Source organism: Hylobates moloch, unplaced genomic scaffold (assembly GCF_009828535.3).
Source record: "Hylobates moloch isolate HMO894 unplaced genomic scaffold, HMol_V3 SCAFFOLD_3, whole genome shotgun sequence".
NCBI lineage: Eukaryota > Metazoa > Chordata > Mammalia > Primates > Hylobatidae > Hylobates > Hylobates moloch.
The window spans coordinates 19,674,051-19,698,882 of NW_026652278.1; the positions used below are offsets into that span (position 1 = coordinate 19,674,051).

General features: G+C 40.0%; 1 protein-coding gene and 1 long non-coding RNA gene across 8 annotated transcripts in view; one reads left to right on the top strand and one right to left on the bottom strand.

Moving 5' to 3' along the window:
• Window positions 1–534: 534 nt before the first annotated feature.
• Window positions 535–24,827, bottom strand: PLEKHS1 (pleckstrin homology domain containing S1). Of its 3 annotated transcripts, XM_032169809.2 has the most exons (12): window positions 24,800–24,827; window positions 14,810–14,898; window positions 14,593–14,699; window positions 13,832–13,966; window positions 12,428–12,503; window positions 11,413–11,529; window positions 9,230–9,349; window positions 6,978–7,084; window positions 6,283–6,492; window positions 5,455–5,556; window positions 4,051–4,186; window positions 535–714 (listed from the first exon to the last, which is right to left on the bottom strand). In XM_032169809.2, the coding sequence occupies exons 1-12, from the start codon at window positions 24,825–24,827 to the stop codon at window positions 535–537; spliced, it is 1,407 nt and encodes a 468-aa protein (XP_032025700.1). The 3 variants fall into 3 exon arrangements, with proteins under 3 accessions (XP_032025700.1, XP_032025710.1, XP_032025717.1); XM_032169819.2 differs by lacking the exons at window positions 14,593–14,699; window positions 14,810–14,898; window positions 24,800–24,827 and having other exon boundaries at window positions 6,325–6,492; window positions 13,832–13,926; XM_032169826.2 differs by lacking the exons at window positions 535–714; window positions 14,593–14,699; window positions 14,810–14,898; window positions 24,800–24,827 and adding an exon at window positions 3,669–3,899 and having other exon boundaries at window positions 6,325–6,492; window positions 13,832–13,941.
• The window catches only part of LOC131383022 (uncharacterized), a 59,966-nt gene continuing 45,325 nt past the window's right edge, over window positions 10,192–24,832 (top strand). For 4 of the 5 annotated variants that reach the window (XR_009212698.1, XR_009212701.1, XR_009212699.1 and 1 more), the window contains exons 1-2: window positions 10,192–10,317; window positions 10,522–10,627. This is a non-coding gene — a long non-coding RNA (uncharacterized LOC131383022). Of the gene's footprint in view, window positions 10,442–10,521; window positions 10,628–24,832 lie in introns of all 5 variants that reach the window. The other variant, XR_009212702.1, reaches the window with a different exon arrangement.

Consider the following 24,832-nt stretch of genomic DNA (forward strand, 5'->3'; position numbering starts at 1 on the left):
GGGAAGGAGGTGTCTGGGAAGGAGGTGTCTGGGAAGGAGGTGTCTGGGAAGGAGGTGTTGGGAAGAAGGTGTTTGTTTGGGAAGGAGGTGTCTGGGAAGGAGGTGTTTGTTTGGGAAGGAGGTGTCTGGGAAGCCTGATCAGGTATCACATCTCCCTTGGGAATCTTGCCTTCTTGCAGTGAGTATTTGCAACTGTATATCCGTTAACAAAGAAGGAATTGTGTGGACCACATTCTCACAGAACACAGCATGTATTACTTGAGGGACTGACCCAATCTGTGTCTGTGGTGTTTGGGACAATAGCTGAGATAATAAGGCCTTCCATTTCCCCCAGGTTCTCCAATCATGCCACATGACCCTCTTAACATCTCTGATGCAATAACCAGAGAGGGGATAGTCATCCCCATTGTTAAGATGCAGATACAGAAATTCAGAGGGGCGTGCCGACTGTCTCCTATCACATGGCAGCAGCAGGGGGCAGAGCTGGACAGTCCCAGCTCCATCCTGGTTCTGCTGCCATGGGTCTGGGATGCATTACTCCCCGGCTCCTTTCTGCTGGCTCTTTTTAATGGCCGGACTCCTCTTGGGAGCCCTGTCCAGTCCAGGCCTATCCAGCTGAGAAGGTGCAGCACCTTGGCATTTTGAGGGACACGTACAGGATGCGGCATGGAATGTCTCTGAATTTGGTATCCTGCCGATGGTAAGCTTTAATTTCTAAAACACAAGAAAGAAGAAAGTTAAATGGCTAAAGGTTGTCTTTAAGACTGTTGCTTCCCAATCTGCCCTCATTCATACCCTTGGGAGCTGGTTTTGAAGAAAGTCCTAAAGTGAACTGTAATATCTGGGTCAGAAGAAGACAGGGGTGACTTACTTGGCTAGTTAGGTGGAAGGTGGATTTTTATTTTCTGGCATCCATGGGCCTGAACTTTTAAGGAAGGATCCAGGTAGCATTGACGGTGCTCTAAGGGGTCCAATTGCACCAAGAATTAAAAAGTCCTCTTGAAACAAGTGAATCAAAATGAAACCACCAGACAGGACTCCCCCAGACAAGATTGGGAGGAAATTTAAACTTGATTCGTTTCTCCTGCAACCTATCATGTCCTTCCCCTGCACACACCTTCTCCCCTTCCTTTGAAAATCTCAGTTCTCTCCCCTCCCAATCCCTGCCCTATCCCCACCCCAACCTCCAATTCCCTCATCTGTAGCATAACAGGAAGGAGAGTAAATGGGATTGGCTCAGGCACTTTAAAACATCAAGGGCCAATGGCTGTTCTTCCTTTGGTTCCACATCTCCCTTTTCCAATATTCTTTTTCCTTCCAGGGACTATGTGTTTGAATTTTAAAAGAGCAGTGGATACACATCAACACAAAGAAATCAGGAATGGTGGCAGTGGGAAAGTAAGGGAATTTTCTATCTTCCAGATAATCATGAAGATGAATACTGCATATTTCTCAGTAGCATGTAGGGGCTGTTATCAATTAGAAAGGGAAGGCAGAACGAGCACAAGAGAAATGCAATGACTCCACAGTCTAGAAAGGCAGTCAGGATAAACTGCAGTCAGCAACACCCAGGTACAGTTCCTGGATCTGCTCACAGGCAAAAACCCCTTTCTTGGCTTCTGAATTAATGCCTGGATCTTTGGGTCAGAGTAGTGTTTGGTAACCTTCAGAAGAGTTCAGAAGCTTATATTGACCACTTGGCCCCAGTGTATGTGGATCCTTTTTTTTTTTTGAGACAGAGTCTCACACTGTTGCCAGGGCTGGAGTGCAATGGTGCAATCTCAGCTCACTGCAACCTCCACCTCCTGGGTTCAAGCGATTCTCCTGCCTCAGCCTCCCCAGTAGCTGGGATAACAGGCACCCGCCACCGTGCCCAGCTAATTTTTTTGTATTTTTAGTACAGACAGGGTTTCACTATATTGGCCAGGCTGGTCTCGAATTCCTGACCTCATGATCCGCCCACCTCAGCCTCCCAAAGGGCTGGGGTTACAGGTGTGAGCCACCACACCCAGCCCAGTGTGGATCTTTGGCAGAGAAAATGTACTATAGTTACCAGATTTTTGGACTAGGGCCCTGAAATCTTCTTCTTTTCCACCATGCAATCTCCTATCCAGTCTTCAAAACCCAAGCCAAACGCCACTTTCTTTGAGACACCATCCTGGCCTCCTTCATGTAGATTTATTCCATTCTACCTCTGTGATCCTATGGCCCTGTGTTCATATCTCAGGGCACACACTGTATTGCAAGTAGCACATAACATGCCTGCTCCATCCACTAATCTGTGAGCTTCTTAAGCTCAGGCTGAGGCCATTTTTGTAGCTCTTGAATTTAGCACAGTATACAGCACCCAGTAGATGCTCAATAAATAGAAAGTGAATGGGCCGGGCACGGTGGCTTTCACCTGTAATCCCAACACTTTGGGAGGCTGAGGTGGGCGGATCACGAGGTCAGGAGATCGAGACCACGGTGAAACCCCATCTCTACTAAAAATACAAAAAATTAGCCAGGCACGGTGGCGGGCGCCTGTAGTCCCAGCTACTCGGGAGGCTGAGGCGGGAGAATGGTGTGAACCCAGGAGGTGGAGCTTGCAGTGAGCCGAGTTTGTGCCACTGCACTCCAGCCTGGGCGACAGAGCAAGACTCCATCTCAAAAAAAAAAAAAAAAAAAAAGGTGAATGATGTGTACTTGCTCTGCTACTAACTAGTTATGTATCTTAGACAACTCACTCACTTATCCTCACTGGGATTACTCATTTAGGGTAATGAGTAACAGGGATGGCACAATTTGTGTGACCAACAGGATTATTTAGTGGTGCAGAAGAGGTAAGACACGTTCTTAATATAGATAGGCTACACAATCACAAAATTCCCAGAGCTGGAAGAAATTTGGAAATCATCTAATACAATGGTTTTCAGAAATTTGAAGCCAAAGAACTGTTTCTTAAGGAAAGCTAACAGGAAAGTCCAATATTTAGGACTAATCTTTTTTCATAAAAGATAAAAGATAAATGTAAGCTTCTCCAGTTGAAGACCCAGCATACTCTCTCCTTCCTCTCCTCTCCTTTCACCTCCGTCCTGGGGATGCAAGGAGCACAGTTTGAAAACCAACCTCTCACTTTAGTGAGAATAAGCTGAAGCCCAGAGAAGGCAGTGAATTTCCTAAGGTCACAGGGCTAGTTAGAAAGAAAAGTAGACCAGGGAACAAATTAACCCGTGAAGACTGCAGTGATAATGCAGGACAACAGCTGGTCCTTGAAAAAACAACATACTTAGTGCATACCCATATAATATTAGGGGTGGTCTGTTGTTGTTTTTCTTTTGAGACAGGGTCTCGCTCTGTCTTCCAGGCTGGAGTGCAGTGGTGCAATCATAGCACACTGTAACCTTGAATTCCTGGGCTCAATTGATCCTCTTGCCTTGGCCTTCCGAAGTGCTGGGATTACAGGTGTGAGCCATCGTGCCCAGCACCACATATTATGTTTAATTCTTGTAATATTCTATGAGGAAGTTAGGGCTGTAACGATTTCTGAGATGAGGAAACTGAGGCTTTAAAAAATGGGCTTGAATAACGTTGCATGGTCAGTTGTAGTAGAAGTAAAAGTAACTAGTAGCATTATGGAGCACCTAATATGTGCCAGTCACCTTTGTAAGCACGTTACACATATTACCTCATTTAATTATCCAACAGCCAGCACCATCATTAGTCATAATTTTACGGAAAAGAAAACTGAGGCACAAATTGGTTGAAGGAGCTGTTTTGGAATCCCTGCACCAGTCTGATTCCATGCAAGCTCTTTTTGCTACATCATGCCGATCTGAGGTCCCGAACCCAGGTGCTCTGTCTCTTAGCCCAGTGCCTTCTCCAAATGCTACTTGATAGGAAAGAATCCTGAAAGAGTCCTGAAAGAACATTCTGTTATTTGCACTTGGTGGTGGAAGAATGAGGAGCCTTATTTGTATTCAGGGTACTTCTCAGACTCCATCTAAGACCTTGATCTTTTTCCTTCTGGGTACTGATTTGCCCTGTTCAGGGCTGGTCAGTATGACTCACCTCCTTCTGGATGGACCGGGTGAGAAACAAGGAGACCTCCTCCAGGCTCTGGGGCTTCAGGCCATTCACTGCCAACAGATGATCTCCATGGCAAAATATGCATCCCAGACGTGGGGGGCCTTCCCACTGGGACACACTGCAGTGGGAATACAACATCCGACACCAGTGTGAGGCTCAGCTGGCCAGGAAGGCAGGGCACGCATGGAGTCTACAGGGTCTCCTGATTCTAGGTCACATGGCACCACCTCTGAAGTAGACTATCTCCTTCTTTTTAGAATATTGTTTCCTCTGTCACTGCAATAGGAGCCTAATCCTTCCTCCAAAGCCCAGCTCAAATTATAGCGCCCTTACAAAGGCCCATGAAATCCTACATCCCATTCCTCTGCTGTAATTCATCTCCCCTACCTCTGGACTTCTATTACATTGTGTGAGTACCTGATTTGTTACATTTTTAAATAAAATGCATTTTACATTTACTTGTTTGTGTGGCTCTTTTTTTACCAGGTTACGTGACCCCAGAAGTATGATGTCACCTTTTTGTTTGTTTTGTTTTTTAATTTTTTAAACCCCATGGTTCCAAGTAAAGAAAGAGTGCTCAGCGTTTGTTGGAAGTAAGGGTGTAATGATTACACAATGAATATCTAATGAACAAATAAGTGAATTAAGGAATGAAGCAGCTCAGTTATGGAGGAGTCCACAGTTTCAGTCAAGTGTGTATTGAGCCTTAGATGGTGGACTATTTAAAAAAAATGGAAGATGTGGTTCCTCCCTTTTTAGAACTTGTAAGACAACTAATGTGTAGTGTTTACATTAAAGAGCTTTCTTCCCTTATGAAGGTGAAATCTTCCATCAAAATAAATTACAGTCTTTTAAAAAAATGCCATATCAAATAGACAGTGATTGCTTTAAGAACATTCTCCGCCACTCAGTCTTTTGTGTCTGTGTCCATGACTAGCAGTTTTTGTTTTTTGGTTTTTTTTTAACCTTGTATCTGGAAATCTTAGAAGCTGATATGCTTTCTTCTTTTAGACCTCTGATTCTTGTTGACTTCACTAATTTCACTCATTCATCAAATACTCATTGTACAGTGATTGGAAATGATGTCCTTGGGCCATCTGTATCCCTGCCCATTCTTCCTCCCTTCGAGGAGTCACAAATGGCTGCTTCCTGAACTTTTGGGTCCTGTTATTCCCCACTTCACCTCCCAGCTGACTTTCCTGCACAACAAGACCCTGATTTCTGCCTCAATCAAAGACTTTTTTGTAACAACAGTGAGACAACAGTCCAAGCTCCCCCGCCCCAACCCTAGTCAGTGTTGCCAAATACACTATTTCAAGATGTAATTGTTGTCTTCAAAGCTTCCAGCCCCATTTACAATCCACAACAGTCAAATCTCCAACCTACCATATCCGTCCTGCGGCTTCTGTGAGAGCAAGATAGTTGATGACATCAGGAGGAGAAAGGAAAATGTTCAGTTTCTCCACTTGGCTTTCATCAGGGATATTACTATGAACAAGATATTTGTAAAAGTCACATCAGGCAACTGGCCCTGGCTCTCAAAGCTGTACTTTCTGAGTAGACTTTTGGCCTCTATTTCTGAGATGATATTATCCAGGTAAAGGTTGTCCAAAACATTTGGAGAATAATATAAATTTAAGTTACTGAAAAATCCTCTTGGGATGTGGTAGTGGATGGTAGGCTATGGGAATGGAGGGAAAAGTGGACTAAATTGGTTATATAACTGTCCACATCAGGCCAGTCTACATATTTCTCTGCTAGAAATGATTCTGTAGAAGAAGGCATGGAAAGGAGTTAAAATTACATCAATCGTACCAAATGCTCTTGGTATCACTTAAAACCTAAATAACCCCCTCCTGGTCTATAACTAAGCCTCAGGCAACTTGCATGCCCATAATTACACTCATGGGAAAACTGAGTGACATGCTACTCAGATTGGTGTGGATCCCGAGTCCTGGGACCTGAAAGAGTAGCCAAGGGGGAATTTTTAAAAATAGCTGAAAATGCCACCCCCAGCCCCGGGAACTGCTTTACTTCAGCTCTGTCATCCCCTCTCCTTGGCCACAACATCAATGACAGGGAGAAGATGGTCAAGTTTTTGGCTGACTTGGAGATTTTTAGCAACAGCTTTAAAATTTAAATTCTAAGTAAAAAAGTGGGAGGGAGACTGCCTTGCTCTTAGGGCCCATAAAGTTTTAGAAATTAGGGTTTTACTTGATTAATATAGACAATTGCACAACAGTTAGTGAGGACGACCCCTTTTGGTCATTTGTGGTCTGTGCTTCCATATCGGCAGGGGAAAGACACCAATCAATTCCTGAGCCTTGTTCTTGCAGGTGGAGGCCCCCATCCTGGGTCTCTGGAAGGGTCTGGGGTTCCTCTTTGCTGCTATCCACAGACTCATGGGACGTCTCTTTGAAAAAACTAGAGTATAAGAAGTTAAAACAAGCCCTATTTTAGCATGTGTTTTTACAGTGTTCCCCTGTGTGTGTCAGATTGAAGTAGCTAACAGCCACGTGAAGACTAGCAAGGTCTTGAAGTATGTCCAACTATCAGAATCACAGTCCCAGCTAGAATCAAATCCAACAAACTTTCCTTCTAAAAATAGATATGGAATAAAAATTACCCTTTACAGTGTTTGGAGGACAGAAGTGAGAGTGTGAGAGACATAATGCAAAGTAGAAGATAACTTCCTCAGGAGACAGAAAAGGTCCTGAGGATGTCATCGGTGGTTTTCTGTGGGTAGAGACATGACTCCCTTTGTGTGTTGAGATGACCGAATAATATGTGGAGCCTGGTCTGTGGTAATGTTTGGCATCAGTTTATCAACTATTGAAATGAACTGGCAATCATTGTTCCGTAACAGCAGATGAGCAAACATCAAATTTTTAAACGGCACTTTGACTTACTAGGATTCCATTGGCTCATAATGACACTCGATTCTTCCAGAGACCTGGTCTGGACCATCAGTTTCAATGGATTCACCAGAATCACTGGAAGCAATGATATTATCCAACTGTAGATAAGAGGAATGGATGTAAGAATCCCAGTTTACCGATAAGTCAGGTACCTTCTTATTTCTAGTATTAACAGCTCTGGGCTCTAACATAGAGGTACAGTTTCCAGTGGATGAATGTGGTTCTCATTTGAGAAATATCAACCAACCTTACCTCTGTGAGACTGAACCAGCAAAGCTTCTGGAGGACTCAAAGTCAATTTTCTTCTCCTGGATCCCTCATGCTCCTGATACAAATGTTATTTGTATTGAACTAAATTGCTATTTATCTTTCTGTTTCACCATTAGGCACTTAATGACATGAAAGCATTTCCCCAATCAGTTCTACTATAGGATCATGGCACTTGGCTGGGACAAAGACTTTGACCCAGTGTGAAGCTGGTCTCAGGTTACTATGCTCACAGGCAGCCCAAGTGGCTCCAGGGACGCTACAATGTTCTAGAAAAATACTGCCCTTAGGAAGTTCTCAATAGCCCTCTTAGAACAAAGAGAGTCACTTGTGGCAATGATTGCTCAAAAACCCTAAGGCCTACCTAAATTCACTGTTAACCCATGATGGAAACCTTCCTTCCAGTCAAGCCAGTCTTCCCATTGGCCCCCTGCAAATGGTGCTGTTCCATCGCCATGTTCATGCTGTCTTCTTCACCTCGAGTGCCATCTTTCCTTTCGGCCTACTGAAATCATGTTCAGGCCTGGCTGAAGACCCACAGCCCCCTCTGATCACCTCAGCTACGGCAGAGCTCTCCTTTCTCTCAATTTCCATTGCATAGTTTTTTGCTTATTTATTTATTTATTTATTTATTTATTTTTGGTCTTTTTAGCTTAGTTTTGTCTGCTTTACTAGACTTTACTTATCATAAAGTACCTAGCAAAGGCCAGGCCTATAACTGATGCTCAGTACACATCTGATTGGTTGGCTGGACTATCACAAAAGACTGCATCTCAGGAAACACAAATATGAAAATATTTTGGTGAAAGAAGAACTCTGTGCTCAAAGGAGCTTGGGAAATGCCATGTGTTGTATCTGGCTTGACTATTTACAATGCACCACTGCATACTAAATGCTCTGAGAATTCTGCTAAGAAGCTTGTTTAACTTATTTTAACTGGGTGTTTCCGGAACTTATTTGACCCCAGAATGTTTCTTTTATATAAACATACATCACCATCTTACAGAAAACCCTCAGTTTGGGAAATGACACAGCATTCCCACCCTCCATTCTGTCTTCCTATCTCTCACTTCCATTCTCTTCTCTCTATAGTCCACGGCAGATATAGCTGCTCGGTTAATACTAATGGAGGATAATTCAGGTTTTGACACTTCCCAACTCAGAAGCCATCCCTTTCCCTATGCTGTCTATGGAATGAAGTCAACTTGGCATTCAAGACCCATCATGGGCTGGCTCTTTTCTTCTGTTTATCTCCCACTATGCCTTTCATGCACTCTAGGTTGCAGCCTCACTGAACTATTCCCCATAAGTGTATCAAATGGCACTTCATCCCGGAAGCCTTCCTTGACTCTGATAGAGAAAATCTGTTCTTTTTCTATTGCTTCCGGAGCATACGGACCACGTCTTTTGTGCAGCATTATCCTGTGGTAACTGACAAGACTATGCACTCTGACAGCAGGTTGATGTCAGGCTCATTACTTTAGCCACCATGCCCAGTACAGTACAGTGACTACTGCTCAGAAGTCATTCAGTAAGGGCTTCCTACTGATCAACAGACTGATCGATACACAGCACACAACTGATCACCCAAGGACCTTGGCTCACATTATTCTTTCTGCTAAGAATGCAGAAAGACTCCTCCTCAAGGCAATCCCCTACATCCAAATTTTACTCATCATGTATGGTCTAATGTCCATCTCATCCCTGAAATCTTCCTCATCTTTTGTTTGAAAGTCATCTCCTCCTCCCATTGCTCATGCACCCCTGGTATTTTATAAGCATCTCCCTTCAGCATAGAACCCTTCTGTCTTGTATTACAGCTGTCTCCTAGTCAAGTGTCAGCGCCATGAGCACGTCATCTGTATTTGATTTACCTCTGTGTTCCCACTGACCATAGCCTAATATTGCACGAAAAGTGCATGGCAGGGTGAATATTTGTTAAAGAAACAAATGATGAATGGACAAGAAGGGGTTACCTCTAAAAGAACACTTCGAGGAGTAAGATAATGATTCTCTTCCTTCACATCTTGAGTGGTTTCTGATAAATCTTGTAGATGAGCTTGCCTAAATCCTGGAGAACTTTGTTCCATCAAATGCTGAAGAAAAGAGATAAAAATGCTTTGCTTTTTCCTTGCAAGAGATAGAATTAAATCACATGCATTCTGGAAAAGCCATAATAAATTAGTTGGGTTAAAAAAGACAAGAGGGTCTTCCAAGATTACATCCAGAAGCTCACACAACTTGAACTTACCTCTTGAGTCTGAGTCACCACTGAGGGTGAAAACATATAAGCACATCACTCAGGCTTTTTTTCTCTACCATTTGGAACAGTCACTCAGAACAAGTGGTTTTCTCCTGTGGGTGGTATTCTTTTTTTTTTTTGAGATGGAGTCTCACTCTGTCCTCCAGGCTGGAGTGCAGTGGTGTGATCTTGGCTCACTGCAACCTCCACCTCCTGGGTTCAAGTGATTCTCCTGCCTCAGCCTCCTGAGTAGCTGGGAATGCAGGTGCACACCACCATGCTTAGCTAATTTTTGTATATTTTTTATTAGAGATGGGGTTTCACCATATTGGCTAGGCTGGTCTCAAACTCCTGACCTTGTGATCCGCCCGCCTCGGCTTCCCGAAGTGCTGAGATTACAGGCGTGAGCCACTGTGACCAGCCCTGTGGGTAGTATTCTAAGTCACTAAGCTCTGGAGTTGCCACCCTCATCTTTTTCCTGTAATCATCCAGTGCCATTTAAGAATGTAATTAACCCAGAATCAAGGCGTTGCACCTTTCCTATTCCTGCTCCATATTTTTCTTTTGTGTTCTGTTCACACACTTCTATTGTTTCCATAGCAATGGAATTTGGTTGTGTTGATCATGTGATAGTATGAATTATAGGTTTCCAGGTGATCTAGATTCAAGCACTATTGCCTCCCCTTCCCCATAGATACACAATATTCTACTAAAGTAGCTTCTTTGCATGGCAGAAAAATTCCAAGAACAATGCCTCAGAGCAGGGGGTTTGGAAAGACCCTGAATGTTCTCTAGAAAAAAAAGTCAAGTTATAAAATATAGGTATGTTTAAGTTCTGTCCATGTTTTAAGCTCCAAGCTCATGGAGCCAGATCATGCTGAGTTGGAGGTAAAGGAAGCCCGCTTAATTTAGCCAAAAACACCACCACCACCCAGCAAGGCAAATGGTACTGTCAACTCGAGCTGGTTTAAAAATCACTGGATCTATAGTGTGAAAAGGCAAAATGACCAATAATGTTATCTCTAGGGGGAAGGAGATATCATGAGTGAAAAGCAAGAGGCACTTACAGAAAAGGGTGAAGCTTCCTAACTGCTGCATACCACCGTTTCTACTCACTGAATGAAGAACTGAGGTGAGGTGTTTGGCATGGTGAATTTGATATGCTACAAAAAGCTTTCAAAATAGTTGGAGAGCTACCAACTAGATAAAATAAGGGACTAGGACTCATTAGATGTGCTTGGTATACATGGACAAGGCAAAGTCAATGGATAAGTCTCTAAGAGACAAAATAGTGTCCGTGCCAGAGAACAAAACCACTCAGCATGTTTATGACTAATATCCCAAGTTGGGAACACTGCAAATCCAAGAAAGCTGAAAGTCCAATTACAAGTCGCTTTCAAGAGGCAGGTACATTATATTTTATGTCTTCAAATGGATTTCATTAGAAATGAGGATGAAGTGATAGACAGCTATAATGAATGAGAAGCGAGATTGATCAGGGTAAAGGGAAGAAATTAACAAGAAACTCAGCCTTTGCCTGAGTAGTACAGACAGAATGGGCAGAAATCAGGTAGTGTCTGGGAAATCTTTTGGCAGAGGGATCTGTGCCCTCTGTGTGAAAGAAAGGAAGCAAGTTGCCAGCTAGGTTTTGGTTTAGCAAAGGGGTCTTACCCTAGCATACCCAAAGCATATCAAGAGCATCCAAAATGAATGAATACACTGAGAGGTATTCAGGGCAAGCCCTGAGTGAGGCTCATCTGTGGTATGGGATAAACATCAGGGCTAAGAATCATTCTTATAGTGCATCGGGCTTTGAGGAAGGTGGGCATGGTTAAATTCAATTGCTAATTGGTAGGATTTTTAAGCATTAGCTGACTCCCAGGTGTGGTGTCCTGAGAAAGAAGTGAGCCCCATTACCTTGTCTTGGAGACCATTTCTTGGTGAGCTGGAGCCAACAGCCTCCCGTGTGCTGGAAGGGCCAAAGAGAGGGCTGGGGTAGAAGAGGGTTCTTTTATTACCCAATGAGAGTTCCTCCTGCTCACAAAAAGAGGAATCAGTCAGGGCACAGTTGATCTCTGGAATGAAACAGCAGCCTCTCTGCTGGGCTCCTTGCCTCCCGTCTTTCCCCACAGTGATCTAACATTCATGCCACTGGCCTGCCAGCATTATTTCACCAACAAAAGAGCCAAACTTGTCTCTCTCCTGTTTCCAAACCCTTGAGGACATTTAGCCTGACCCTCAGAGATGACCAGCGTTTGCCTCAACCTGTCTTCTCAACTGTGTCTCTTTCTGACACCCTCCACCCCAGTTCCCTTTGCTCTAATCACTTCAGTCTACTTGAAGACATGCCTTGATTTCTCCTTCTCTTTGGCTTTTGCTGTAAGCATGGGACAACCTAGAAAACATGTCAAAAAAGATACCTAGGGACCAAAGTTCCATCTATAAAGATCTGCCCTGAGAAATGACTTGGGAACATTAGCAGAGGCCTTTTTGAAATAAATTTAAAACTTAAAACTACTAAGCACGTACATGAAAGAGACATTATATTAAAAATGCAAGGTACATGTAAAACATTTTTCTAGAAACTGCCCTAGATTTAGTCATTCAAAAGGGAGCTTGTCATGCACCTTGAATAACAATGATGGAAAATACTATATTCTAGCTACTACTTAAAAATGCCACAGTTAACTTTTCTTCCCTCTACCACAATAATAAAAATCTGAAGTGTCTGTATTTTAGCTCTCTCACAAAACACAAAAGAGTTTTTTTCTATTGTTAATCATAAAAAGTAATAAGGATGTACATGTTCTCACTTATTTATTCCTTGTATTAAAGCCAGTTGCTAAGCAGGCAAAGGAAAGCTACCATTGTTTTCTATTGAAAGAGGGTTGTGTTCAGGTGCCCTGTTATTTTATTAGTGATATGGAGTCACCTCTGTGTTCTGCTGTGTTGCTTTTATATCCTGGCGAAATGATGACATGAAGGAGACCCAGTCTTTAATCTTCTCCCTGTTGATAGGAATAAACTTTCAGCTGGCATGTGGCAACAATAGTGCCTGTACTCCTTTTGAACCAGAGAAGGATTCTTTTATGAATGTTAGAATGATGGTGAGAGCAGGTACCAGCGAAATAAGAATTTTTCCTAAGTAGCTTAAATGGCCTCACCACCTCCACGTTTGCACACTAGAATTAATGCTCAGCCACCTCTGCAAGGAAAGCTTAGAGAAAGGGAAGAAAAGTAGAAAATAATAGTAATCACAGGGTTTGGGGCTTTTGGCTTTGACACTGATTTCCTTTGTGTTCTCAAGCAAGCCCCCTAACCTGTCAGTGCCATTTTTGTGTAACTATGCAGGTGGGCCTTCCCTTAGGGAGTGCATGTGTTGATGAAGAATGTGCTTGAATGAATTTGTATAATCACATCTTTTCTATGGACTCACAGGACAACTTAAAAGAAAGCTTTGGTCAATCTGAAACAGATCAAGGTTTTTCATATGTTGGCTTCGGCACTGTCCGCCTCCTCTGCACAGTCTCTCCCACACCAGCTTTGCCTCTCCCTCAAGCAGGTAATCATCCATGAAGAGTCCACTAGGCACCTTTGCTAGGACCAGAAGCCCCTCTTAAAAACTGCAGACTCCTTTGGGGGCAAGCCTAGTTTCTCCCTAATATATGTAGCTTGTGTAGATGTTTTTGTATTGGGTTCTTTTACATGGAATGCTTCTGGTGTGATGGTGACTGTTATTGGTTGAAATGTACCCTCCCCGCCGAATTTGTGTGTTTCTGTTCCATATCCCAATACCTCAGAATGTGACCTTATTTGGAAAGAGGGTCGTTGCAGATGTAATTGGTCAAGATGAGGTCATACTGGAATAGAGGGGGCTCCTAATCCAATATTACTGATGTTCTTATACAAAGGGGAAATTTGGACACAGAGCTATGCACACAGGGAGAACACCATGTGAAGACTGGAGTTATGTTGCCTCAAGCCAAGGGAACTACCAATAGTTAGGAGAGGCCCCTGGAACAGATCCTTCCCTGGAGTCTTCAGAGAGAGAGCATGGCTCTACCAATACCTTGATTTCAGACTCCTAGCCCCTGGAACAGTGAGACAATAAATTTTTGTTCAAAGTTACCCAGGATGAGGTACTTTGTTACGGCAGCCCTAGGAAACTAGCTCAGTAACGTTTCAAGATATTTTAACAAATAACGAATATTGCCAAGATGGCATTTGAGGTTTGTAGCATGGGTTCAGAACATGTTTATTGGTATAAAATGTTTTGTTTTTTGGTTTGTTTTTATCTGCATGCGGTAGACATTCTGCGTTGTCTTACTTCTCTCACCTGTCATGGCCGATGAGGAAGTATTCCCTGTTAGTGGTTCTGATGGACATGACCTCATCAGGGTGGCATTTAAACATCTTCTGCACAGATTGCATCTTTTCCTGGTTACTTATGCCAACTTCTACACTGGAATTTCTATTAGATATAGATACAAAGTATTAAACCAAGGTAAATACAGAAATAGAAAACTGACTAATATTTTATATTTGGATTCAAATGGAGTAAAACTTTAGATGTGCTGGATTCATGTTTCTAAGATTGTTCAATAATTTTAGAAGATAAGTTTGGATTTTTTGATCTGGTTAATTGAAATTATTTTGTTTAGCCTAAGATTCAAAAATTTCTATTTTAATTGGATTCTTGATTCCACAAATTATGTTTTTCAATTTTGGGGTGCACAATTTATTAAAAAGAAGACCAAAAAAAGCTGATCTAAATATTTTTTAAAACTCTATCTTGACTTTATAAAATGACAATTTCATCTGCTCCCTCTCATCCACAAATTAAGTGAATCAAACTCCTTAACTGAATGCCTGTTAATTAAAGACTTACCAAGTATGACATACAATATGAAACAAATATTCAACTATCTTTTAACTCAAAGTGCTCACTATTTTAGCTCCTATTCAGTCACAAATATTATAATAAGCTTGAAGCAGTTTCCTTTGGTCAATTATGTAAATTTCAATTTGCATGCAACTTGTTACTGTTTGACTTTATAGTATTTGTTGTTAAAAAAGTTTTCTTGCTTGGATACACACTGATCAATTTCAATGGAACCTCGGTGATGATGGTCTTTATAATAGGAAAGACTAAAGCTCTTTTCCCCAGCCTTTGACAGGATGAAAAACCGCTTTTTCCAAGAGGTCTGAAAAATAAAAAGATTTTGTCTTAGTTAAATCTCAGAGGAAAAGAAAGGACTTTTAAAAATGCTCATGAGGCTGGTGGGAGGCTTGTTAAATCACAGCAAATACTTACCACAGAGAAGAACAGCTGAGAAGGTGGTGATTTAATAAAGTAATCTTGTTTGCAGACTTCATTTTCATAAGAAAATGTAAATTGCTTGCCTAATAAAAGTGAACAGAACTCAGTTTGTTCCTCATAAATTTCTGAAAAGAACTGACTCAATTAGAAAACACTGTTTATCTCTGGAAAGACCTTCAGATTATTCAGTAGTTATGGAAAAGGACACCTTTTATTACCCAAGAAAACAAAGGACCAAATGTATGATTCTTATTCCTCCACAGCTGAGACCTTCATTCAAACAACATTTGAAACCATGTTAATTCAGCTCACACCTGTCTGGCTTTCTGTTTCTAGAGTATGTCCTTGGCTCTCTACGTGTGAGCAAAGATTTGGCTCTATTTCCATTGCAGAAGCATGATAATTCTGCATTGCCCTTTGGCTTAGCAAACAAAAGCAAAAGCACCTGCTATTAAAAATGAAGTGGCAAAAACTATTTGGGGAAGGGGGACAGGTAGAGTTGCTGTAGAAGTTGGAAAAGGAGGGAAGGTAAACACCGTCACCTCCCCAGAATTACTGGATACTATCGTAATAGCCCCAGCTATTACCAAATACTGTATTACCAAATCTTGAGTCTGTTTTCACTTAATAAAGAGGCTCTAATTTTTTAGTAAAGACTGCCCTTTCCAAAACTGAGGACAAACTAAACCTATAGCCTGGATGTGGAAGCAAATCCAAGCTAAAACAAAAACAAACCCAAAATGAAAAAAAAAAATAACAACACTGTGTTTAACAACATTGTGTTTTTCTAAGTAGTGAATGTAATACATATTTATTGTAGACATTTTAGAAAATATAGAAAATATTAAAACTGCCTATAATTTCATCACTTATAGAGAAGCAGTTAACATTTTAGAAACTTCTTTATTTAATCACTTCTGCCACTCCATTTTCAATAGTGAGTGGTTTTGCTTTTGTCTGCTATATACTGTCTCCCTCAAGTATTCAAGAGTGTTGATTAACACATGTGTGTGCTGAAACTACCTGAGGCCAGAGAAAGAACCATAAAAAACATCAGAGTTTCAGAAAAAGTGCCTGTTAGCTCCAGCCAGACTGGAAAAACTTATAGTTTACAGGGCTTTGGGTAGAATACTCAGGAATGTCTTGCCTCAGTGTGAGGAATAATTAGCTCTACACTAATTACTAGCTCTACACTGAGCACTGCTCCAAACCCACCGAAAAAAATCATAAAAGACTTAGAAGAAAGTTGTTTCCAAAAAATTTAACTGCATCCCAGAACAGAGCTCAAGATTCATAGGAATACAAAGATATTCAGGACCCAACAAGGTAAAATTTGCAATGTTTGGCAGTCAATCAAAATTTACCAGGCATACAAAGAGGAAGGAAAACATGATCAATAATGAGAAGAAAAGTCAATCAATCAAAACAGGCCTAGAACTGACACAGATGTTAGAACTGGCAGAGAAAGTAATTAAAGCAGTTATTATCACTGTATTTTCAAGAAGTTAGGGAGAGATATAAAAGATATAAAGAAGACCCAAAGTGAAATTTTAAAGATGAAAACTACAATGTCTCAAAAAAAAAACAGCAACAACAGTGGATGCGAGTAAGAGCAGATTAAATATTGTACAAGAAAAGATTAGTGCACCTAAAGGCATGGCAACTGTAACTAACAACATAAACAAAGAGTTAGAACATAATTTAAAACTCAAAAAGGGCACCAGTACACTGCAGACAATTTCAAGTAGCCTAGTATATAAGTAATAGGAGTCCCTGAAGTGAGAGAGGGAGAAATAAAAAATATCTGAAGTAATAATGCTAACAATTTTATAAACCTAAAACTATAATCCCAGAGATCCAAGCAGTTCAATGAGGCAGGGCACCAAGATACACAAAGAAAAGTACATCAAGACATGTCATAACTGAATTGTTCAAAACCAGCAATAAAGAAAAAAAAAAGTAGCCAGAGGAAGAAAAGACCTATTGCATACAGAACAAAGACAAGAAACAGAGAAATTGATTTCTCATCAGAAAAAAAATGCAAACAAGAAAAGTAAAACAATATATTTAAGGGTTGGGTGTGGTGCCTCAGGACTGTAACCCCAGCACTTTGGGAGGCTGAGGTGGTGGAATTCCTGAGATCAGGAGTTTGAGACCAGCTTGGCCAACATGGCAAAACCCTGTCTCTACAAAAATAAAAAATTAGCCAGGCGTGGTGGTGCAAGCCTGTAGTCCCAGCTACTTGGGAGGCTGAGGCAGGAGAATGGCTTGAACCTGGGAGGCAGAGGTTGCAGGGAGCCGAGATAGCACCACTGCACTCCAGCCTGGGCAATAGAGTGAGACTCCATCTCAAAAAAAAAAAACTATATTTAAAGTACTGAAAAAATACTCTCATTCAAAATTCTACATTCAGCAAAAATGTCTTTTAAAAATGAAGGCAATTTAAAGACTTTTTAGATATACAAAGGCTGAAATATTTCATCATTAGGAGGCTTACAGCATAAGAAATGTGAAGGGAAGTCCTTCAGGAAGAAGGGAAATGATAACATAAAAATCTGAATTTAAATGGTAACTACTGGGGAAAATGTATGAAATTATTTTCTTATTATTGGAAACATTAAAACATTAATTGTTTAAACAAAAATAATGACAATGTATTGTGCAGATTATAACATATGTATAAGTAAAATGCATTCCAACAGTAGCATAAAGGCCAATAGGGAAAACTGGAAATACACTTTTGTCAAGTTCTTTTATTATATGTGAATTGGTATACTATCACTTGAAGTTAGACTGTGATGTGTGTAAACCCTAAAGCAATCACTAAAATAACAAAACAAAGTAATGACTAATAAGCCAATAAAGGAGATAAAATGGATTCATAAAAAATTCGATTATTCCAAAAGAAGGCAGAAAAGGGGGAAAGGGAGAACAAATAACAAATGGGACAAATAGAAAACAAATGATAATATGATACACTTAAACCTGACTGTATCAATAATCATGTTAAATGTAAATGGTCTAAACACCTCAATTAAAAAACAGAGATGACCAGATTGGATAAAAAAACAAGACTCAACTCTATGCTGCCTGTAAGAAACACACTTCAAAGATGAAGATACAAGTAGGTTACAAGGAAATAACTTGAAAAAAAGATATGATATGCCAACGCTAGTCAAAGAAAGCTGGAGTGCCTATATTAACATCAATGTAGATTTTAAAGCAAATAATATTACCAAGGACAAAGAATATCATTTCATAATAATAAAGGGATGAATTAATCTTGAGGACATAACAATTTAAACATATATGCCCCTATAACAGAGCTTCAAAATACATGAAGCAAAAACTGATAGAACTGCATGAATAAATGGACACATCCACAATTATAGTCAGAGATTTCAATATCCCTCTCTCAAGAATTGATAGAACAAATAGTGCTAAAATCGATTTTTAAAATTTTGGATGCATTTTTAATGTTTTAAATAATAAGTTTGCTAAGAGTTTTCAATCAAGAAGAGTAATGCTGGCCTCATAGAATGAGTCAAGAAATATTCCCTTCTCTTCAATTTTGTAGAAAATCAGCAAGAATACAGTAGGCTTGAACAACACTACCAACCAAATTTACCTGATTGATATTTATAGAACACTCCACTCAATGACAACAGAGTATACATTCTTCTCAGGGGCACATGCAACATTTATTAATATAGATTATATTCTGGGCCATAAAACAAGTCTCAATAAATTAAAAAGCATTCAAATCATATAAATCATGTTTTCAGAGCACTATGAAATCAAATTATAAATCAATAACAGACCTCTTAAAAGATCCTGAAACAAATAATCTCTAAATTTAAAAAATCCCAAAAATAAATTAGAAAGTTTTTTGAACTGGATGAAAATTAAAACACAAGATATCAGAATTTGTGGATGCCACTAAAGCAGTACTTAGGGAAAAAGTTTTTTAATGCCTATGTTAGAAATGGCCATGTTTGAAAAGAACAAAAGTCTCAAATTAATTACCTCAGCTTCCACCTGAAACTGAAATGTTTCAGGAAACTAAACTAAAAACAAACAAACAAAAAAGGAACAAATCTAAAGTAAATAGAGGAAGGGAGATAATAAAGATAAAAGTGGAATTCAATGAAAGAGAACACAGAAAAACAACAGAGACAACCAATGAAATCAAAGTTAATCCATTAAAAAGATTAAGTTAACAAACCTCTACGTAGGCAGATAGACCAGAAAAACTGGAGAGAAGACACAATTTGCCAATATTAGGAGGGGAGAGGGGACATATCTACAGAGTCTACTGATATTAAAAGGATAATAAATAAATATGGACAACTTTATTCCAATAAATTTGGCAACTTAGGTAAACTGAAAAATTCCTTGAGCTATACCAACAAAGGTCACTGAAGAAGAAATAGATAACCTGAATAGCCTCCTATAGTTATTAAAGAAATTGGAGTTGTAGTTAAAAATTCTTCATATAGGCCCAAGTGGCTGTACTGTTCCCTTTGAGCAAACATGTAAGCAAGAGATAATCAATTCTACACAAAGGCTCCCAAAAAAATTGAAGAGAAGGGAATATTTCTCAACTCATTCTGTGAGGCTAACATCACTCTTCTTGATTGAAAACTCTTAGCAAACTTATTTAAAACATTAAAAAATGCATCCAAAATAAGTAAAAATAAATAAAACATCCAAATTGAAAAGAATGAAGTAAAATCATTTGTTTGCAAGTGACATAATCTCATATGTTAAAAATCCCAAAGAATCCCCCAAAACTACTAGAGCTAATAAACAAATTCAGCAGTATTCAAGAACAACAGACAAAAATTAGCTGTATTTCTATAAACCAGCAATAAATAATCCAAAAATAAAATTATGTAAACTGTTCCATTTACAATAGCATCCAAAAAAAGTACCTAGGGATAAATTTAACTAGGCAGATAAAAAGACTGGTACACTGCAAACTAGAAAAATTGCTGCAATAAATTAAAGGAGACATAAATTAACGGGAAAACATTCCATATTTATGAATTGGAAGACTTAATACTGTTAAGATATAAATACTACCTAAGGCAATCTATAAATTCAATGCAATCTCTATTAAAATCCCAATGGCATTTTTTTCTTGTAAAACTGGAAAAGCTAATCCTCAAAATCATCGAAAATACCAAGGGGCCCTGAATATCCAAAATAATCTTAAAGAAGAACAAAGATTACATACACTTCCCAATTTCAAAACTTACTACAAAGCTACAATAATCAAGAGTGTGGTTTTTGTATAAGGACAGATAAGACATATAGGCCAATGGAATAGAATTGAGAGTCCAGAAACAAACCCATACATTAGTGGTCATGGCCATTCAATGGGGAGAGAACAGTCTTTTCAATAAATGGTGCTGGGCCAACTGAGTATTCACATGCAAAAGAATGAAGTTGGACCCCTATGTCATCCCAAATAATGAAGTTAACTCAAAATAAATAAATGACCTTAACATGAGAGCTAAAACCATAAAACTTTTAGTAGAAAGCGTGTAAAGTTTTATAATCTTGGATTTGACAATGTATTCTTAGATATGATACCAAAAGCACAAGCAACAAACAAACAAAAAATAGATAAACTAGACTTCATCAAAATTAAAAACTTTTGTGCATCAAAGGATATTAAGAAAGTGAAAAGACTACCTACAGAATGGGATAAAATATTCAAAAATCATATATCTGACCAGGGCCTACTATCCAGAATATATAAAGAACTCTTACAATGCAACACAAAAAGACAAACAACTCAACTAAAAAGTGAACAAAGAACTTGAACAGACATTCTTCTAAAGAAAATAAGCAAATGGCCAATAAGCACAAGAAAAGCTGTGCAGTGCATTTAGTCATTAAGGAAATGTAGATCAATATTACAATAAGAAACCACTTCACGCTCACTAGGATGGCTATAACTTTTTTCTTTTTTTTTGAGATGGAGTCTCACTCTGTGGCCCAGGCTGGAGTGCAGTGGCTTGACCTTGGCTCACTGCAAGCTCCGCCTTCCAGGTTCAAGTGATTCTCCTGTCTCAGCCTCCCGAGTAGCTGGGATTACAGGTGCCTGCCACCATGGCTGGCTAATTTTTGTATTTTTAGTAGAAATGGGGTTTTGCCATATTGGCCAGGCTGGTCTCGAACTCCTGACCTCAGGTGATCCATCACTTCAGCCTTCCAAAGTGCTGAGATTACAGGAGTGAGCCACTGTGCCGGGGTCTACCTTTTTTTCAAAAAGGAAAATAACACGGAAAATAAAATGGTAAGGATGTGGAAAAACTGGAACTCTCATACACTGGTGGTGGAATGTGTAATTGTTCAGCCACTGCAGAAAACACTTTGGTGATTTCTAAAAAAGTTAAACACGGGCTTAGTATATGATCCTTCAGTTCTACTCTTAGGCATATACCGAAAAGAACTGAAACAGGTACTGAAACACGTACGTGTTCACACAAGTTCAAACAGCACTCTTCACAATAGCTAAACATGGAAACAGCACAAATGTCCGTCAATTAATAAATGGATCAACAAATTGTGGCATACATGGACAATGGGATATTTGTCAGCTGTAAAAAGGAATGAAGTAATGATACATTCTACAATGTGGGTGAACTTCAAAAATGTTATGCTGAGTGAAAGAAGCCAGCCACAAGAGGTTAAATATTGTATGATTTCATTGATGTGAAATATCCAGGCTACATAAATCCCTAGAGATGGAATGCAGATTAGCAGTTAACAGGGGCTGGGGGGAAAGGGAGAACAGGGAGAAACTGCTTTATGGGTGAGCCTTTTTTCTGGAGTGATGAATGTGCTAAATGCCACCAAACTGTTTGCTTTAAAATTGTTATTTTTATTTTTCTTTAAATTCTTTTAAAAGTTAAAGAACCATTGTACTCTTTTTGTTTGTTTATTTGTTTTTGAGACAGGGTCTTGCTCTGTCACCCAGGTGGGAGTGCAGTGGAATGATCATGGCTCACTGCAGCCTTGACCTCACCATGTAGCCCCAGGTTGGTCTGGAAGTCCTGGGGTCAAGTGATACTACTTCCTTGGCCTCCCAAAGTGCTGGGATTATAGGCGTGAGCCACCACACCTGGCCTCCTAGAAGGAGGTCAAAATATCAACGTCAACAGGAGTCTGGAGGAAGTAGATTCCAATACTCCTCGATGATTTTGAGGGGTTCAAAACTTCCTTCAGTGGAGGAAGTCACTGCAGATGTGGTGAAAATAACAAGAGAACTAGAATTAGAAGTGAACCCCGAAGATGTGACTGAATTGCTGCAATCTCATGATCAAACTTCGACAGATGAGGAGCTGCTTCTTAAGGAATATGAAAAGAAAGTGTTTTCTTGAGGTGGAATCTACAGCTGGTGAACACGCTGTGTTTATTTTTGAAATCACAATAAAGGATTTAAAATATTACATAAACTTAGTTGATAAATCAGTGTCAGGGTTTGAGAGGACTGATTTCAATTTTGAAAGAAGTTCCACTGTGGATAAAATGTTATCAAACAGCACCACTTGCTACAAAGAAATTTTTCATGAAAGTACAATCAATCGATGTGGTCAGCTTCATTGTTGTCTTATTTTAAGAAATTGCCACAGCCATGCCCATCTTCAGCAACAACCTGCCTGATTACTCAGCAGCCATCAACATGGAGGCAAAACCCTCTGCCAGCAAAAAGATTGTGACTCACTGAAGGCTCAGATAATTGTTAGCAAATCTTAGCAATAAAATATCTTTAATTAAGGTATGCAAATTACTTCCCTAGACATAATGCTATTACACACTCGACTACAGTATAGTGTATGCATAGCTTTTGTGGAATCCAATAAATTCATGTGACTAGCTTTATTGTGATATTTGCTTGGTTGTGGCATGGAAACAAACTTAAAATATCTCTGAGGTATGCCTGTATATGTTTCATATCAAAACTTCTATCAAGTTGTACACTTTAGATATATAATAGCTTATTGTATGCCAATTACAATAAACTACAATAAAGCTGTTAAAAATATGACCAATCAGCCAACAGTGCGGTGCTCACGCCTGTAATCCCAGCACTTTGGGAGGCCAAGGCGGGTGGATCACGAGGTCAGGCGTTCAAGACCAGCCTGGCCAAGATGGTGAAACCCTGTCTCTACTAAAAATACAAAAAAACTGAGCCAGGCGTGGTTGCGGGCACCTCCTAGCTACTCGGGAGGCTGAGGCAGAGAATTGCTTGAACCCGGGAGGCAGAGGTTGCAGTGAGTTGAGATCGCACCACTGCACTCCAGCCTGGGTGACACAGTGAGACTCCATCTCAAAAAAAAAAAAAAAAAAAAGACCAATCTAAAATGTGGATCTGACCATGCCACTTCCATACTCAAAATGCTCAAAATGCTTCAGCGGTTACCTGTCATATGCGGTCAAGGTCTGGCACAATATGACAACACCTTTCTGCAGCCTCATCCTCTATTTTCCCTTCTCCTACCTTATAAGTATATTCTGCTCTGACACATTCTGCTTCTATATGATTTCATTGCTTTGGCCATGCCATTCCTTCTGCTGGAATGTGCTATTTTTTCTGATTTCTTTAAAATCCCTACTCCTCCTATAGGGTCTAGCTCAAATGCCTTTCCTATAAAACCTCTCTGGATTCTCATTACTACTTATATGCTTTTTCTTCTTCAGACTCCATAGCATTTGTACTTATTTCATGATTTCCATCACAGCCTAATCTTAATTTCCCAGCACAGTGACTTGCATGTGTTTAAGTTCTTGACAAGATTTTATTTTATTTTTTTGAGACAGAGTCTCGCTCTATTACCCAGGCTGGAGTGCAGTGGTGCAATCTCGGCTCTCTGCAACCTCTGTCTCCCAGGTTCAAGCAGTTCTCCTGCCTCAGCCTCTTGATTAGCTGGGATTACAGGCACACACCACCACGCCCAGCGAATTTTTGTATTTTTAGTAGAGATGAGGTTTCACCATGTTGGCCAAGCTGGTCTCAAACTCCTGATCTCAAGTGATCCACCTGCCTCAGCCTCCCCCCGACAACATTTTAAAACTCTGAGGGCAATGACTCTTATTTATTAATCTGTATATCCCCTGCAACACAAAGCACAAAGACTCACTATTAATAGGTGCTTTGTAAACATTTTTGAGTTGAATTGGATAATTTAACTTCTAAGTGACTTCGTCCTAAACTTAGCTTTTCTATCCACTCACCTACAAAGAAGTGTATGAATAAGAGCAAGGATATTTGAATACCATACATTGAGTTACCCTCATAATAAGCCCTGGTGACAATGCAGGCACTTCTCTAAGTGTGAGTTTCGTGTAAAATTAAAATATTCTCCTATCTTTGCTGGCCCATAGTTTGCTATTAACATCATCTTTGGGCAATGAATGGAAAATTTGGCTCATGAAAATAAGAAAATGCTAAACTTCTAGACAGGTAAACTCTTACACAATAATTAATTGAATCCAACAGTTCCTGCTACACTCTCCAAACCAAGAATCATTGTCACAGAATGCCACCCATTATCCCCACCAAAACTAGGTTCTGGGGCTGGACATGGTGGCTTATACCTGTAATCTCAGCAGTTTGGGAGGCTGAGAGGTGGGGAATCACCTTAGGCCAGGGGTTTGAGACCAGCCTGATCAACATGGAGAAATCCCGTCTACTAAAAATACGAAAATTAGGCAGGCATGGTGGCATATGCCTTTAGTGCCAGCTACTCAGGAGGCTGAGGTTAGAGGATCGCTTGAGCCTGGCAGGTTGCAGTGAGCTTAGATCGTGCCAGTGTACTCCAGCCTAGGCCACAGAGCAAGACTCTGTCTCAAACAAAACAAAAACATACACAAAAACCACCAAGTTCCGTATCCTGGTTAGCTTGAAGGAAACTGTGGGGCATTTTCAATAAAAAGATTTCTGCTTCTGTGATTATACCCCTCAGGTACCTGGACTCTTCTGAGGTTTGGGTTCCATGATGG